We start from the raw sequence: 16,133 nt of genomic DNA, 5'->3' as shown, positions 1-16,133 counted from the left end.
AGAAAGGTTTATTGTATGCAAGCTTGTATGAAAAAGTTGATTCGAAATGGTTCCATAATGTCGCCCCGGTTTTCATCCAGGTGAAGAAATCGGCTGTATGTGCCACGAAAGTGATAAACAATAACAAAATCAAATAAACAACATTTAGAACAGGTGGCTAAATCATCGTATTGAGAACACCGTGTTCTAGATATATTTTGACTGATCCAAATTATCCAACGGCTTGTCATTTTGAAATAAATCTCGACAAACATATGATTACGGCTTAAAAGCCAACTGTCAAAATTCTCTTTGAAAGGAAATTCCGGACAAACCGTTACTCGCCAAGCAAAGATGTTGGTAGGAAACAAAAGAGAAAAGTTTTCTCTTTCATTAACTGCTATGAACTGTGTTTAGCCAGTAACGGTTTGTCCGGAATTTCCTTTCAAAGAGAATTTTGACATTTGGATTTTAAGCCGTAATCATATGTTTATCGAGAAATTTACATCTTAGCATTGCGAACAGCCTAATGAAACAAAAAAAAATATTAAAGGGTTGTGTACAGGACACGACCACGGTGACATTAAAAATGTAGCTTTTTTCAAGAGCGTGCAAATGAATTTTATCTATCACATATATCGACTCACGTTCTTGCTCACTCGCCTGTTTTCATATGTTACAATTTGCTATATACCCTCCCCATTAAAACATGATTTATTGAAGTCATTTAACGGTAATCTATTATTACAATTAATCAAGTATCTCACTAGGTGATTAGCATTATTTGGCTGATCCATCTAGTAAAAAATAGGCTGGTCTGTCCAGAAAATATATTCAAAAGAAAAGTTCTATATTGAGAACTGTGATGAGGAAGCCCACGCCCGCCAACGGAAATATACAAATTCTCCATGAAATATGAAATTTCATTTTCCATTTAAATTTTCAATAATGTACTAATGAACTTAAGTAAACAATCTTAAGGTTAAGTATTCCTTGATCGATTAGTGGTTGAACAAATTAAATTATTTGATAAATTACATTGTTATACAACGTTCGCACTACCAGTTAAAACGGATTTTTATGCTATCTTGGTGACATTTTTCTTGTTGCTAATTATTATAACGTGTTATAACTCTGTAGTGTAAACATTGTATTATTAAACCAACTCTGCAGCGTTTTATGTTATATAAGTGTTTTATGTGGTAATAGGACTGACATAATTATATCTTCAGTACAGCGGTTTGTTTCATAATTTAAAACAGATTTATTTTAAAATTTAAATTTGTATATCCAACCGTTCTATTTGTTGTATACTTTAAAACGCGAATAGAACTGTGTTTTAAATACATAGGGCAGGACAGATACTCTGACTGCATAAATTGGGAAAACAATTTTAAGTCCAGTAACGCCTAAGACATGCATGAATTTTAATCGTAAAAGAACACCTGCTTAAACTGCTGCTGGGACGGTAAGTTCTGTTTTAAAATTTTCCGTTTTGTGCAGTACGAAACAAAATAGTTTGAAATTAGAAAACAAAAAGTTCTGCTAGGAATGTGATTGTTTCCGATGCAATTACACTCAGGTTTTTTTACGCGGGGGATACAGGCCGCGTAAATGAAAACCGCGTAAATTTCAAAAAACGCGTAAATGAAAACCGCGTGAATTTCAAAATCCACGTAAAAAATGCCGCGCAAAAAAACCGCGTAAAAACCTGAGTGTACTCTCCAACATACAATACTACGCTGCTGAACAGTGCAATAACTACAGAAGCACGTTGTCAGATGCCTGATAAAAAACATATAACCGAAATATGAAACATATGAAAGCCAATAGGCTCTTTACCCTACGCAGCTACAAAGCGCCGTAAACATGGATTAACAAGTTATAACAAAAGAGATTATAACTACTAGAGGGAGCAAAGCGCTACTGTCTCCATGTATTCACGGACTGAAACATGGGGTCTCGCTCTAGCATATTGTATCCCATTACTTTGACATGTGTGTATCCGGGGCAATATGTGTCAAACTAATGAGCCTAGCATATGTAAGAGCGAGATGATAAATTTTCAGTGTTAACAGCGACATGCGACCTCTAGTGGTTATAATCCCTTTTGTTATAACGCACACGCATGCATAAAAATAAATATTTTTTTCAACAGAACACTCTCAAGCAGCACACATAAGTCGCTTCCTGCCGTATTGAAATAAATCCAAACCACCCCACCCACCCACTTTGCAAATCATTCTGTGACACCGTGCTGGTACCCGAAAAATCCGCACACGACCACCGCTGCCGAAAATGCATAGCGTCTACCGCTTAGTGTAGCGTCCAGACGCTGCAGCCATGATCTTACCCGTTCGACATAAGGACAAAAACTGATTCAAATGTGTTCAGTTCAGTTCATTTCAGACAGTTACTTTATTTCATATTTTTGTAGTGTAATACATTTTACAAGTTTTTTAAGTGATTTAGAATACCTCTTTTCAGCTTGGATTATTTTTGTACAGTTTGTACTAGTTGGATATTTAATATTTGTTTCGATTTTACTCATTAGAGAGATTGTTTAAATTTAGTATTGAATTCTAACTACTACTTAACCTACTATTTACAACTTAACCTACCTTAACCTACTATTTACAAGTTTATTCTAATTAACATTTAATGATAGAGAGATTTTACAAGTGGATAATGAGCATTTTTCTCTGAATTTTGATTTTGTTGATGCCATTTTGTCTTCGACTGGCTGGATATCAGCTAGTTGGTGTAAGTCAGTTGTTCGGGTACCATATGGTAGGTTCAGAATCATGCGGAGGGTTCGATTTTGGGCCATCTGGATCTTCTTTTTGTGTGTTTTTGCACATGATTCCCACACAGGTGATGCGTAATGTATCATTGGGGAAATAATTTGTTTATAGACGGCTAATTTATTTGTTATCGAGAGTCTGGATTTGCGATTCATTAGTGGATAGAGACAACGAACGAGGGTGGAGCATCTGGTGAGGATTTTGTTAACATGTGGTCTAAATGTTAGTTTAGAGTCCACAGTCAACCCTAGAGAAACTATTTCGTTGGACCAGTCAATTTGTGACCCGCATACTGTAACCTTGCAGTTTGATGGGGGGGATGAGTTTTGGTGTGGGACGGTGGCGAAAGATGATGGTCTGCGTTTTGGAGGAATTTATTTTTATTTTCCAGGTTGCGGCTTAGGTGGTAAAGGTGTCAAGGCATCGCTGGAGTTTTGCCCTTAGCTCAGTTGGTGTTCTCCCTTTTACGGTGATCGATGTGTCGTCGGCAAAAATTAAATATTGGCAACCAATGGGGATTTGGGGAATATCTGATGTGTAGATATTATACAGTAGGAGGCCCAATAGACTTCCCTGGGGAACACCAGCAGGTATTGGAAATGTGTTTGACTTATCTCCGCCTAATGTTACCCGGAACTGCCTTTGATCTAGGTAATTACGGCCTATTTTGATGAGATACAATGGGATGTTGTAGCGACAGAGCTTGTACACCAGTCCACCGTGCCAAACATTATCAAACGCTTTTTCCACGTCAAGAAATGCTGCAGCAGTGGACTTGGAGACGGCTCTGTTCGTATTGATGTTGTTAATCATCCGTAATAGCTGGTGTGTTGTTGAATGGCCTCGGCGAAAACCAATTTGCTCAGGTGGGAGTATGTTATTCTCTGTTACGAAGATGTCCAGTCGGTTGAGAATAATACGTTCGAACAGTTTGCTCAAGGACGAGAGAAGGGAGATGGGCCTGTAGCTGGATGGTAAGGTCGGATCTTTCCCGGGTTTGAGGATTGGGATTATTTTTGCTATTTTCCATACCGATGGAAAGTAGCTGAGACTCAAGCAACAGTTAAATATCTTACAGAGGAGCTCCTGTGTTTTGGTGCTAAGTTTCTTAAGGATAAGATTAAATACTCCATCAAACCCGGGGGCCTTCATATTTTTTGTGTACTTGATAGCGGAGCAAACCTGTTCAACTCTCACTCTATCAGCCGCCGGTATCACACAATCACTAGCATCCAATTCTGACACACATTGGGCAACCTGTTTGTCAAGAGGACTGCAGATGGTGGAACCAAGTAGGTGGGATGATGCGAATTGATTGCCAATTGCGTTGGTCTTTTCAGAGGGGGTAATAAGCTGCTGGTTGTTTACCGTCAGTGGTGGAACTGGTTTAGGTTTAGATTTCAGTACCTTGGAAACCTTCCAAAAGGGATGAGAACGGTCATCTAGGCATGGAAAAACACGTCCGAAATTTTCATTTCGAAGTGTATCCAGTCGCAACGAGATGGTTTCAGAGAGATTTGAGGCTAAAAGTTTTTTGGATAGATCACCAGATCTCTGGAATTGCCGCCTGTACACATTACGCAGTCTAATTAAGCAAAGTGTGTGGGAATCGATTTTAACGAACTTACCCCGAACAGGAACCCTCCTCACGCATGCCTCGTCAGCCACACCAATTGCATGGTATAGCCCCTCTATCGCTGCATCGATGTCTTCTTCGGTGGTTAGTTCCGGATTTTCCTGGAGGTTGTCATCCACTATTCGGCTGAATTGAGTCCAGTTGACACGATGGTAATCCTTCCGCGTGGAGACAGAAACAGCAGCTGCACTTCCATTGACTTCGCAAATCACTGGGAAATGGTCGGACGTGAGTTCGTTGAGCGAAACCGGCTTTGAAATTTTGGTGTTGGTGATGAATATGTCCAGCGTCGATGGATTCCCTGCTTGTGTTACGTACGTTGCATCGCCTGGAAACTGTATCGTGTAGTGCCCCAGTTGTGTTTGGTCAAAAAGCAGGCGTCCATTTTGGTTGCATTGGTAGTTTTTCCACAGCTCATGCTTGGCGTTGAGGTCTCCTCCGATGATGAATGTGGTGTTGCTTCTTGAGATAATAGTCAAATCCTTTTTGAAGTAAGCGGCCATCCCATTGCTGGAGTAGCATTGGCGAGGACAATATGCAGATATGAGCCTTATATCACCAGCTAGCGCGTGTATTTCAACTCCCAGTGCTTCAATTATTGTCGTTTTAAATTGCGGTAGGATTGAGAACCGTATGCCTTTGTTCACGATTATCGCCACACCACCCCCTCTGGTGTTTGAGCGATCAAGTCGGATAGTGTTATAGTTGGGAAGCGAGAAATTATCTTTTGCTGTTAAATGTGTTTCGGTTTTTAATCCAACATCGATGTCATGCCTGCTGGCAAAGTCCGCAAGCTCTAACTTTTTTGCTCTTACAGAGCAAGCGTTCCAGTTCACAATTTTCAGAGCGTTAAACACCATACCTGATAATAAACGTACCTAGGACCTGGATTTGCTCAGGTTTGTTACGGCATTGTCGAAGAGCACTTGTCATGTTCACGAAAATCTCCATTAGCTCATTAGCCGAAAAAAGAGATGGGCTTGTCGCTCGGTGTCCAGGGGGGATGGACCATTGACTCGCGGCTGGAGTTGCACTGGCGGTCGGCGAGGCTTGGGGCTGGGAATTGCGCGGTCCCAGCGGTGGGAAGTTCTCCTGGTTGAAGCTGAGGGCTTTTATTTTACGTCCAGGTTGATTTGCTGCTGATGCTTGTCGCCTGATGTTTTTGTACGCTTCACGTTTCGGGCACTGTTTATCCGACGCCTGATGAGCAGCATCACAATTGGCACATTTGTAAGCTACTGCCCCTTCCACCGGGCAACTGGCTGTACTGTGGTTTAAGCTGCAGATATCACAACGAGCAGACATGTTGCAATTTTTGGTTCCATGACCAAAGTTCAGACACTTCTGGCATTGGGTAACGTCACGATCACCACGGTATGGTTCCCAGCGAATAATAATGGAACTGAGTGCGCGAATTGCTCGTAGCGTGTTGAGTGTGACTGCTTCTCGCGGAAAGTGCGCTAGGAACAGGCAATCCCTAAACGTCTTCGTTTTCTCGTCACGTCGCCGCATCCGGAAAACATTAAGCGACTCTAATTTATAATGTTCACATAGCTCGCTCTTGATTTGTTCAGGATCGATGTCTGGCAAACCTCTGATAACCATTTGAATGGTTTTTCGCCGGGGATATCATGGGTGAAAAACTCTGCCTTGGAATTTTTCAACCAGGTTAGTGTTTTGTTGTAGTCTGATTTTATGCGGACCATAACCTTGACTCCAATGCGACACAGTTTAAATTCAGCAGCGACACCAACCGTCTTCAAACCTTGGGCGAGCTGGCCAATTGAAATTGATTTGACCATAATTGGCGGCAGTTTAACCTTCACAGCAGCGCTGGCGTTTGACATGGAATCTCCAAATCCATTCAATTCACTTGAATTGATAGTACCGTTTCCATCCACACGGCTGGACAGGATTGTTGTACAGTTGCTTCTGACGGATCCTGTTCCGTCCTCCTGGGCAACGTCGATCTTTACTTCACTTGGGCTGATGGCTGATCCGTTTCCATCCACATGGCTGAACTGGATTGGTGTATGGTTGCTTCTGCCGGATTCCGTTCCATCCTTCTGAACGACATCGATTTTACGTTGCCGTTCTTTGGTGTCGCAGTGGCTGGACTGCAATTTGCTCCACTACCCTTTGGAACGGTAGGACTGAGACTGAGTTTCTTCTTCCTCTTGGTCATAGTGAGTGATGCAAGAGAGCTTCCGATGTATTTAACTATCCGCTTTTCGAGAAAACACGTCCTCACTTGGGGACAGTCAAAAACGCAATGGTTGATTCAAATGTGTACGCGTCACCTCTATTTATAAACTAACCGTATATGGTTTAGTCACTTAGGTGCGAGTGTGTGCAAATGCCAACGTTGCCGATAATCGATAACGCTTATTGCATCGCCCGGAGACGATGTTGCTCGTATGGGATATTAGCAACAACAGATTTAAACGGACATGCGTCGCTTCTATTTATGACTTTTCGTGTTTGATTAAGCGACTAAGGTGCCCTCTAATGACGGCTGTGTCTGAGAAATCTACCTCACGAATGGTAATTTTCCCGTTTTTCGTAAACTTTTTAATTTTACCAATTTCCAAAAGTCTACTTTTATTGGGGTGATATTAAATTATTACCAATATTTAAGTTAGGTGTTTCTGAATCGGTTGGTGTATGAATGATAAAAATCCATCTAGTAATATCAGAGTTATAAGCGTGCAAACCTTACATAGTTTCGTTACATGGGAGATAGTTTAGATTGTAGAATGACAACTAGCCCCAGATAGTGGAGTAAGACATTTTTAATGTCAAAAATTAGAACAGTGTTCTATTCGTGTTTCAAATTGTGGAAAATTTAAAACAGAATAGTCGGGCTGTTTTAAATATGATCAAAAAAAAGTGCTCGAAAAATAGAATTGCATCACAGCATTGCGATTGATCTGTTTTAGCCGGTGATGTAAAATAGAACAGCCCATATAGAATACATCAGCGTTGCGAACAGGGGCCAATATTATTGGCTCGAATCAAAACTCGTCGAAATGTCAATTGGGTAATTAAGCTATATGTAGTTTTCCGTTCCATTCGATAAATTTTAGGTCCAATATACATAATATAACATTATTTCAAAAAAAAAAAATCGTTGTGATACGTCAAAACGATTTTTTTGTTTTTTAAAATAAACTTGGCAACCATACATAGGAAAACTGCGGTTGTTTACATCTGACCTATCAGGACAACACCCAAAATGAAAAAAACTATATGCAATGGATGGTGTTTATGTCAACTAAAAGTAACCCTCCGAGAAAACCGAGAAAACATGCCCCAATTTTTGCTGACAGGGCATCATTAGTCGTGAATTTCGATGGGCCCATATTATTGGCTCGAATCAAAACTCGTCGAAATGTCAATTGACGATGGGTTCATCCGGATAGAGGTGTGCGCCGATCCATTATTAATCGGCGGCGGCGTAAGCGACATTTTTGGCCGGCGGCGGCGGCGTTGACGGCGTCACGCCGTTGGACCCTATCGGCGGCGGCGCGCCGGCGTGTGTCGGCGTGACGAATATTGACGCCTAGGTAACTAAAAAAAATTCTTAACAGTACAATTCCTTTCCCAAATTTTCGGTTGCTATTGTAACAGACTTCAAAGCACATACAAACAAACGTTACAGTTTGAAGAAAATCTAAAAAATCATCGCCCACGATGCACTAGCGACATCTGTTGAACACATTGCACAAAATGTAATTCTCGCAACCATATCAATTTTTTTTCGACTGATGCTCCAATAGTGACCACCCTGCTTGCCAAATGCAAGATAATAAATGAAAGGTGGAACTATTTTTACAGTTGTAAAATTTGAAGAACGAAATAGAAAAATTGGCGATGTCGCATACTACGACTTCGCATGAAATAATGATTGCAATGGACAAATTTGAAGAATGCAGAGTAACGACTGCATTTCAATGACCCATAATAATTATTTATTGTTCTATATTGGAGAAATTAAGCAACGGTAAAACAGTTTTTGTTATGTTTGAGGAAATTAATTGTTGTTTGCGTTTCATTGTTTTTTGTTTCTATTTAGTCATCTTTACCGTAAGCCCGGGGACAATTGACAGCTCCCATATATTGAATTCATAAGTAAATTTTGGGGTGATTTGGTGATGTCATGGCGGCTCGAATGGAGCAAAATTTGAAAAAGGCGCATCGCATTTATTATTTTCCATATCTGTGGAAAATAATCAATTTAAACTTTTCTACCATTTCTACCATTTCTTTTTGCTGCTAGAATTCTAATAAAAACACAAATTCTATTCAAAACGAATGGTTAAGCTTGGTGGTGATGTACTTTCATTGGCCAAAATATTTTTCATTTACATTTCTCGAGATAAAAAGCACCAATGATTTAACGGTTTCAAACTTCACACAACAAGAAAACCAAAACATGTTTAGGAGGGAAGAGAGCCGGTTGTTAAAAACAACGACTTCCAGCTAAATATATAATAAGATTTATGTAACTTTGCTGACGGTTTTCAGTTAGGGATAAATTTATTCTCTAATAATAGTTATCTTTATTCACATTTTGGAATAAGCCTTTTCTAAATGTTGTTCTAGCCGCATTGACGGCGTTCATAACACGCGTAACGAAACACGCTTTTCTCTTGAAACTTTTTCGTTTCGTTGTTCGTGGTACTCATACAGAGAAGGCATACTAGCGCCACCATCAAATCGGTGGTGCATATATGAAACAAGAAATATCTGTCAAGTTGTCCCTGGGTTGTTTACCGTCGCTCTTTTAGAATCCCGCAGATATCAGGAACCCTAACACGCATTACTGCGCAGAAATGTCACTTTTAATGATTGTGTAAGGGCACCTTTCAAGGTAGACACATTACTTCATTTTCCAGGCTGGTGTTTACTTTTACTTCTTGTAAGTACAAAATCGCCAATGATAAGGAATACGATTCCCTGGCACTACATTTTCTTACAACGTACGGTCTGCTTCTATCTTGAGTGCAAAGTATGCTCGATTTGCTAGAATCATACAGATCTACACCCTGACGAAACCTAAATATACAGTTACTATCAATCATAATCATTCCACGACTTGACGTGTTAGCTCCTGTTAGGTTGAAACTGATCACTAAACAAATCTGATTGAAAATGGTCTGAGCGTTCTCTAGTTTTTGTAGCACCTGCACCCCGCCAATTTCTTCAGCAGTGCCGAGGACCAACGAATTCTAATCCATTACATTCGATACACCGAATTAATTAAATTACTAACGTCCTGTTATGTGCTTACTCACCGATCGGCATCGTGTTGTAACTTAAGAAATGGTTGTGAACAACTCCCACCTTGGGCACTTCGACAAGAATGAATTTTACATTTCCGGCCCATATTGTTTGTTTTGGTTTGCATGAGATTAAAAAGACCGTAACGTTTTCGGGTGGGTGCGGAAACTAAGTAACGCAATTAGCTCTGTGTCAAAATCTCACTGACGCCACCGATTTGTAATTGAAATCGACCGTTTTTTCTACGAGTGATGAAAATTTATCTCGTGTTACGTCTTATTTTTCTGTGATACCGGGCTGGTGCAACTGACACTGAAAATCTTTCTTGAGTGGGGCTAGATCACACGATGAATAATTTATGAGACCAGAAAACTTACCCTCTGCATCGCCACATCTGTGCACCAGCGTCGCGAAAAGTCAAGATCACTCTGTCCAACTATTCTTCGGTAAAAAAAATTTAAATAGGTGACGATTCAATCAATTATAAATAAGCCTCGTATTGAAAATAAATTTTGTGTTTTCACAAAACTAGTTCACGTAAAAAAAGACATTATATTGAAATGTTTAGTAGGTGGTTGTGTCTGAATATGTTTAATATTTTTATGATTCTAATTCATAACTCGATGAAACATTGATTTGTATTAACTTTATTGACTAAAACAGTCAAGAATTGAACGACGTGCAACGATTTTCGTAAATTCTCGTCGTGTTATCGTGATATTTTAGTCTTAAGCTTACCGTTGGATTTTTTACACAGAGTCACGTGTCTTATAGTTTTCTAAATTATTTCACGGACATGAATTGTGGCTAGGTAATGTATTTTGCTCAGCGCAGTTTCATTTAATTACGAACATTTCTCTGAATTTTAACAAAGGAATAACAGGGTTACAGGTCCTAGTAATGTCTTGGTATCTAATGCTCGTGCCTATGAGACTGGTTGCTAGCAGTTGTACACAATAGCTCACATAGAAATTTCAAAACCAAAAAGCAGAGCGAATAATCCATGAATGATAGTCTAAGTTCCTTGTAATTGTTTACGTAAGTATATTAAGATTATGTGGAAAATTAATTACTTCATGAATTACATCATGAACAGTTTCACGAACTCGACTGGTGAATCGTGTGTAGCATATTAGGAATTAAGAATCGGTTAAAAAATCAATGAATAATACACTGCGTTCCAGTGAAATTGATTACGTGCAAACATTAGGATCAGGCACATAATCGTAAATTTCAGGCTCATATATCTTGAAAGTGGAAGTTTTTTTTTAATTTGTGGACCATTTCACGCACACGAATGGTGAATTGAAACTTATATGCTCACAATCATAACCAGTTGACGAAGCAAGAATGGATCTTTGAATTATATAACGAGTGTCGTGTAATAGTTTTCGAGAAAATATCAAGATTATTTTGATTTTGTAATCCAATTGACGACCACTAATACCAAATAATGATCAAGATGTGATAAATCATCAATCAGTTTACGTCGTATATTCGGTCCATGGACAATGTTCCTAGATTTGTGGATAAAATGATGAGTCAACAGTTTTAGAGTTCCCGAATTGTCGGCGCGGGAAAAACGCATCGGCGGCGCGCCGCCGATCTACCGTTCGGCGTCGGCGTACGTTAAAAGTTACCGGCGGCGGCGGCGTGGCTCGGCGGCGCACAGGTCTACATCCGGAGTGTTCATTTGTGTTTACATTTTGCTAGCGTTGCCAATTTTATTTTGTTTCCACCACCCAATGTGGCTACGCCACATCGCTTTTGCGCGTGCTAGGGATAGCCCCTACGTTTGAGTAAGCCGGGCAAACAAGTGGATCACAGGTTCACTTGCTCCTGATGGCGGGTCGATGACCACCTCGCCCGGCGGATACTCAGCGGCTTTGCGTCGCTTCGTTTCCTAGGCCTCGGTTATGCGGCTAAGCCGCATTGAAATGGTTCCCCTTAAACAGAGGTTCCTGAAGGGTATCGGATGGTTACCGGAACCCAGCAAAGTTCAACCGTAAATGAGCCGGAATTTTAGCTGGTTCTAATTCGTTTTCCGGCAGCAGTAACACAACCGATTCTAACTAAAATCGCTTGTGTTAGAGGAGCCAGAGTACGAATTAGAACCAGCCAGCATTCCGGCTGAGCTTAACTGGGAAGTTTCCTAAAATTTAATCTGGGAAATAAAAATTTTCTGGCAACGCTCCAGCACCCCGTTGAATTAGATTTTACACCAACCGACATTACCCCACAAGATGAGCCGGATGAACTTCGTTTGACAATGCTCGGTGGTTTGTTTACATGGGAGTTACTTGAGCTCGAATGTGATAGATGAGCACCCGTTGCACTCATGCTCACGCAACTGACAGAGTAAATAAACCACCGAGAATTGTCAAACATGAACTTCATTCATCATGAGTTCATTCGTGTCATCTTGTATAACTCAATTCTGACGATTTCACCACCTGGGCGCCAGTTTGACGATATGAAATGAACTTTGTTTACTTTCGACAAATTTTGATTCGAGCCAACAACATCCAGCCTGCGAACAGCCTTATGTTTTTTTTTCCAGTGTACTAGATTAAAATCGTTCACACTGATAAAATGAAGTACCCATTAATGCGTAGAAAACTACGCATTTTCAATAAAAGTGGAATATTGCTTGTGGCACTAAAAACTGGATTCTAACCGCACTGCGCACTTACCATTCTTCCATTTAAAATTCTTCTCATAAGCGGACCCTACACTGGACAAGAATATTGTCAATAAAAATATTGACAAGACTGCTTCAATCCGTCAATCCCATTTGATTTCTGCATGATCAATATTTCCAAGATACCCTTATACGATCAATATATTGATCAATAATTGATTTATTGTCAATATTTCTGCACGTGTAGGGTCCGCTATAGACCGGTTAGTTCGACTGGTCTGTCTATGAAAGTACCATCTCTATCACTTGAAATACATGTTTTTGACAGCTCGCAGTTTTGAGATCACTCGCACTTTAAAAGTGCGGAGTCCAGGTTGGTGGGAAGTGCGCAATAACTAATGAAATGGGTAAAGAGTTTGTACCCATAAATGAGTACAGACCTTGCACGTCAACCTGGGTATGTTTTACCCATTATTTTTCACAGAACAGTTACAACAAAATGTGTAAAAAATACCCATTCATGAAAATCGCGCCAGAATGAAAAATACTGTCAATAGAACTATTTCTGAATTTAAAAACAAAAACATAAAATAACATTCATTTCACATTATAAACTCATATAAAAATATGGAAATCTAGATAGACATCCCATTCTAAAAGTGCTTAACAAAACAAAACCGCCAACTAGATATATTTTTGATGGCTGGATCTTTGGCTGCTCAAAAATGCCGAACTAGCGCATATTTGCAACTTCCTCAGTAGTCTAAACAGCCGTTGCTTTCGGAGCATTGCCGAAATGTTCCGTTTCCGACACGGACTCCGATGCACGCCAATAATTTGCAAGTTTCGCTACGATCCTTAGTTTGCAGGTTAACTCGCTTGAAATAATTCTTAAGGATTTTTCACCCATTATTAAGATCAATATACCCAATGCCATTACCTCATCGAGTAGTTGTGAAATGGATAAAAAGTACTTATTGTTAGATACAAAAGAAATAACCATTTTTTGACAACTCGAATAACTTCCGAAACTGGGCAATTGAATACATAAAATGGGTAAAGTTTTTTTACCGTGCATAATATTTTTTACTGCGGGTCGAGATTGACAAACGCCTTTTGCTCATCGCACGTTTTTTGCTATCATCCTTTGTCTTTCTCTGTCTTTCTTAATTCTATTTCACAACCGGCAGCGGCAGTCGTATTCACTCGTACATCGTTTTGTACGGCCTGTCACTTTCAAACCGAAAACGACCGCCATAAGTGAAAGACGCAGAAAGAAAAATCATACTATCGATACACGTGAAGCAGTTGTGGAAAAAGTCTAGATATTTTTCTAATGCGGTGCTGGAAGTGAAAATTTTCTTGTACAAACAGGAAAAGTCTGCCTTTGACTGTGCTTAGTGGAAGAAAAACGTCTTCATTTGTTCGGTTTTGTGGAATCTAGTGATCAGCGAAAAGCAATACGAAAATCGAGAATGTTCAACAGCAAAAAGGATATCGATCGTCACGTAAAAACTTCTCTTGCAAAATTACCAGAAAATGAGGTACGTTGAGTAGCTAAAAATGTATCTGAAAATGAATATTCGGGCCTTGTTGAATCATCCGGAAGCATCTTCGGAATCGAATGCTTCAATTACGATACTTTGGCAATGTTGGTTAGAGTACCCGAGTAAAAGTGTTTACATACTGAACTACTATAACCTTTCGTTTAACTGTATTGGATTAAATTGTAAATTCATATTTTGTTCCAGAAATATCAACGCGGCTTGGCAATTGCCCGTCAGTACTTTAAGTTGGGTGAGTATGCTAGTGCCGAGCATTGGTTGTCTTGTTTCATCTCGGTGCAGGAGGACAGTGCTCAAGCGCATAAGTTGCTCGGCCAGTGCTATGAAAAGCAGAAGAAAATAGACCGGGCCATTACATCGTACCAGCGTTCCCTGCAGTTGGATTCAAAACAAACCGGATTGATCACTGACGTCTGCAAGTTACTGCTATCGGATGATAATTTCAGTCGGAACTTGTCGAAAGCAAAACACTGGTGCGACATAGCCGAAACGGAACGAATCAACCATGAAGCGGTATTGAATCTTAAGCTGAAAGTTGCTAACAAAGATGCTACCACGGACAACAAGCTGGTAAAGGAGATTATTTTGAAGGAGATTTGTGCTCGTCCGTTAGATCCTGGACTAAGAATACGCCTTGTAAAACATTTCGTTGACGAAAAAAAGCTGGACGATGCATTCAAATATTGCTTTGATATTGAAATGAAGTTTACGGAAACGTTCCAACAGTCGGTTGAATGGGCCAATGCAATTTCTTCAATGCTAACGAAGTACGCCGAGTCAAAGGCCAATACTGTCCAGTCAAACTGGGGCTACTGGTTGCTTTCGGTGATGATCTTGGATCGTCAAATTTATCTGAACCTTCTCGCAGATTCATCGCTTCAGGCTATTAAACAAAGCAACATAAAAGAAATCTCAACACTGTTGTTTGAGTTCGATCAAACGCTGCGCAAGTTTTCCGAAAAAGGAAAGAACTCTTGTCCGCAGAAACAGTTGGCGGAGGAATTCCTTCGGCATTATCGCGGTCAACTGACGTTACATTCGGCTTCTCTGTTGTTCAAAAATGAAAAGCAAGGCGGAAAAGCCCGTGATGTTACCGCTAAATGTTTGCCGCTTTTGTTCCTAGCCTATCAGTGTGGTGTGCCCGATTCAGATGAGCCGTGGTTGAAGCATACCAACGATAACACCCGTCAGCTAATGGCTCACTGGAACAAACAGGCGTCCTATCGATGCTGCCAGGCTGGCAATGCCATTCTGTCATGTGTGGACGAGAGCGTTGATGCTTCAGTAATTGCTCAAATACAGAGTGTAACCGATAGTAAGATTTGGAACACCGCTGAGGATTTGGTAAATCAGGTATGTATATGTTTAGTTACTAATACATTCATATAATTTCCTTTTATTGGCACGATGGAGATGTAGCTTTTAATTGAACTATAAACATATTACTGTGGTTTTTGGTATTGTTTTTCACTTATGTGGCCTATATAAGGACAATTGAGAATGTCCATTAGAAGGGTAAATTTGCAGATTATGCTTATTTCGATAGAATAATCAGTTTTATCATATTTAGATCAAGTTATATATTTCGGAAAAATGGTTACAGCTATAGTAACTATTTTCACAGTTAAACGGAAACTGTTACGAGTGCCAATCTGAACTATCACATGTTCGAGCCAATCAAGTACGAGGTCAAATGCTTTTTTTTAATCCATGGAGAGTTGGCATTGTGACATTGTTCTCGCAGAACTGTATTACTGTATCTTTATTTATTTATTCATTTTAATTTACGTGACTTTAAAGTGTTCCTCATTCGTCACGTGTATCGATTTTGTCGGCAACTGCCAGCAGATTAAAGACTAAGAGAAACGAAAGTAATGAAATTAAAAGACGGATAGGTATTCTAGATCGAATCAGTTATTAGAACGAAAAACTGGGACTAGGCAAGCTCATGTGGACATGGAAAGGAAATTTGTAGAATTCTTTGCCTTCTGCTAAGTAGGAGTTGGAAGATTATACCCCATTTGGCATAAAGTCCTTTGGCATAAGGTCGTTTGGCATAAGGTCATTAGGCATAAAAGTCATTTGGCATAAAGTCATTTGGCATAACGGTCATTTGGCATAATGGCCATTTGGCATAAAGGCCATTTAGCATAATGGTTATTTGGCATAATCCCTGCACTGAAACGAATACTTTAGACGGAATATTCTTCACAAAATCAAAAAAA

General features: G+C 39.9%; 1 protein-coding gene across 2 annotated transcripts in view; it reads left to right on the top strand.

The window, feature by feature from the left end:
• Positions 1 to 13,574: 13,574 nt before the first annotated feature.
• Positions 13,575 to 16,133, top strand: part of LOC131684355 (E3 SUMO-protein ligase RanBP2-like) — a 40,815-nt gene continuing 38,256 nt past the window's right edge. For both annotated transcript variants that reach the window (XM_058967163.1, XM_058967162.1), the window contains exons 1-2: positions 13,575 to 13,887; positions 14,095 to 15,261. In XM_058967163.1, the coding sequence (XP_058823146.1) occupies positions 13,819 to 13,887; positions 14,095 to 15,261 (1,236 nt within the window). In that variant the 5' untranslated portion in view covers positions 13,575 to 13,818. The remainder of the gene's footprint in view (positions 13,888 to 14,094; positions 15,262 to 16,133) is intronic.

Source organism: Topomyia yanbarensis, chromosome 2, assembly GCF_030247195.1.
Source record: "Topomyia yanbarensis strain Yona2022 chromosome 2, ASM3024719v1, whole genome shotgun sequence".
NCBI lineage: Eukaryota > Metazoa > Arthropoda > Insecta > Diptera > Culicidae > Topomyia > Topomyia yanbarensis.
Note: the sequence above shows the minus strand (reverse complement) of the source record. Positions and strands in the feature narration are given on the sequence as shown.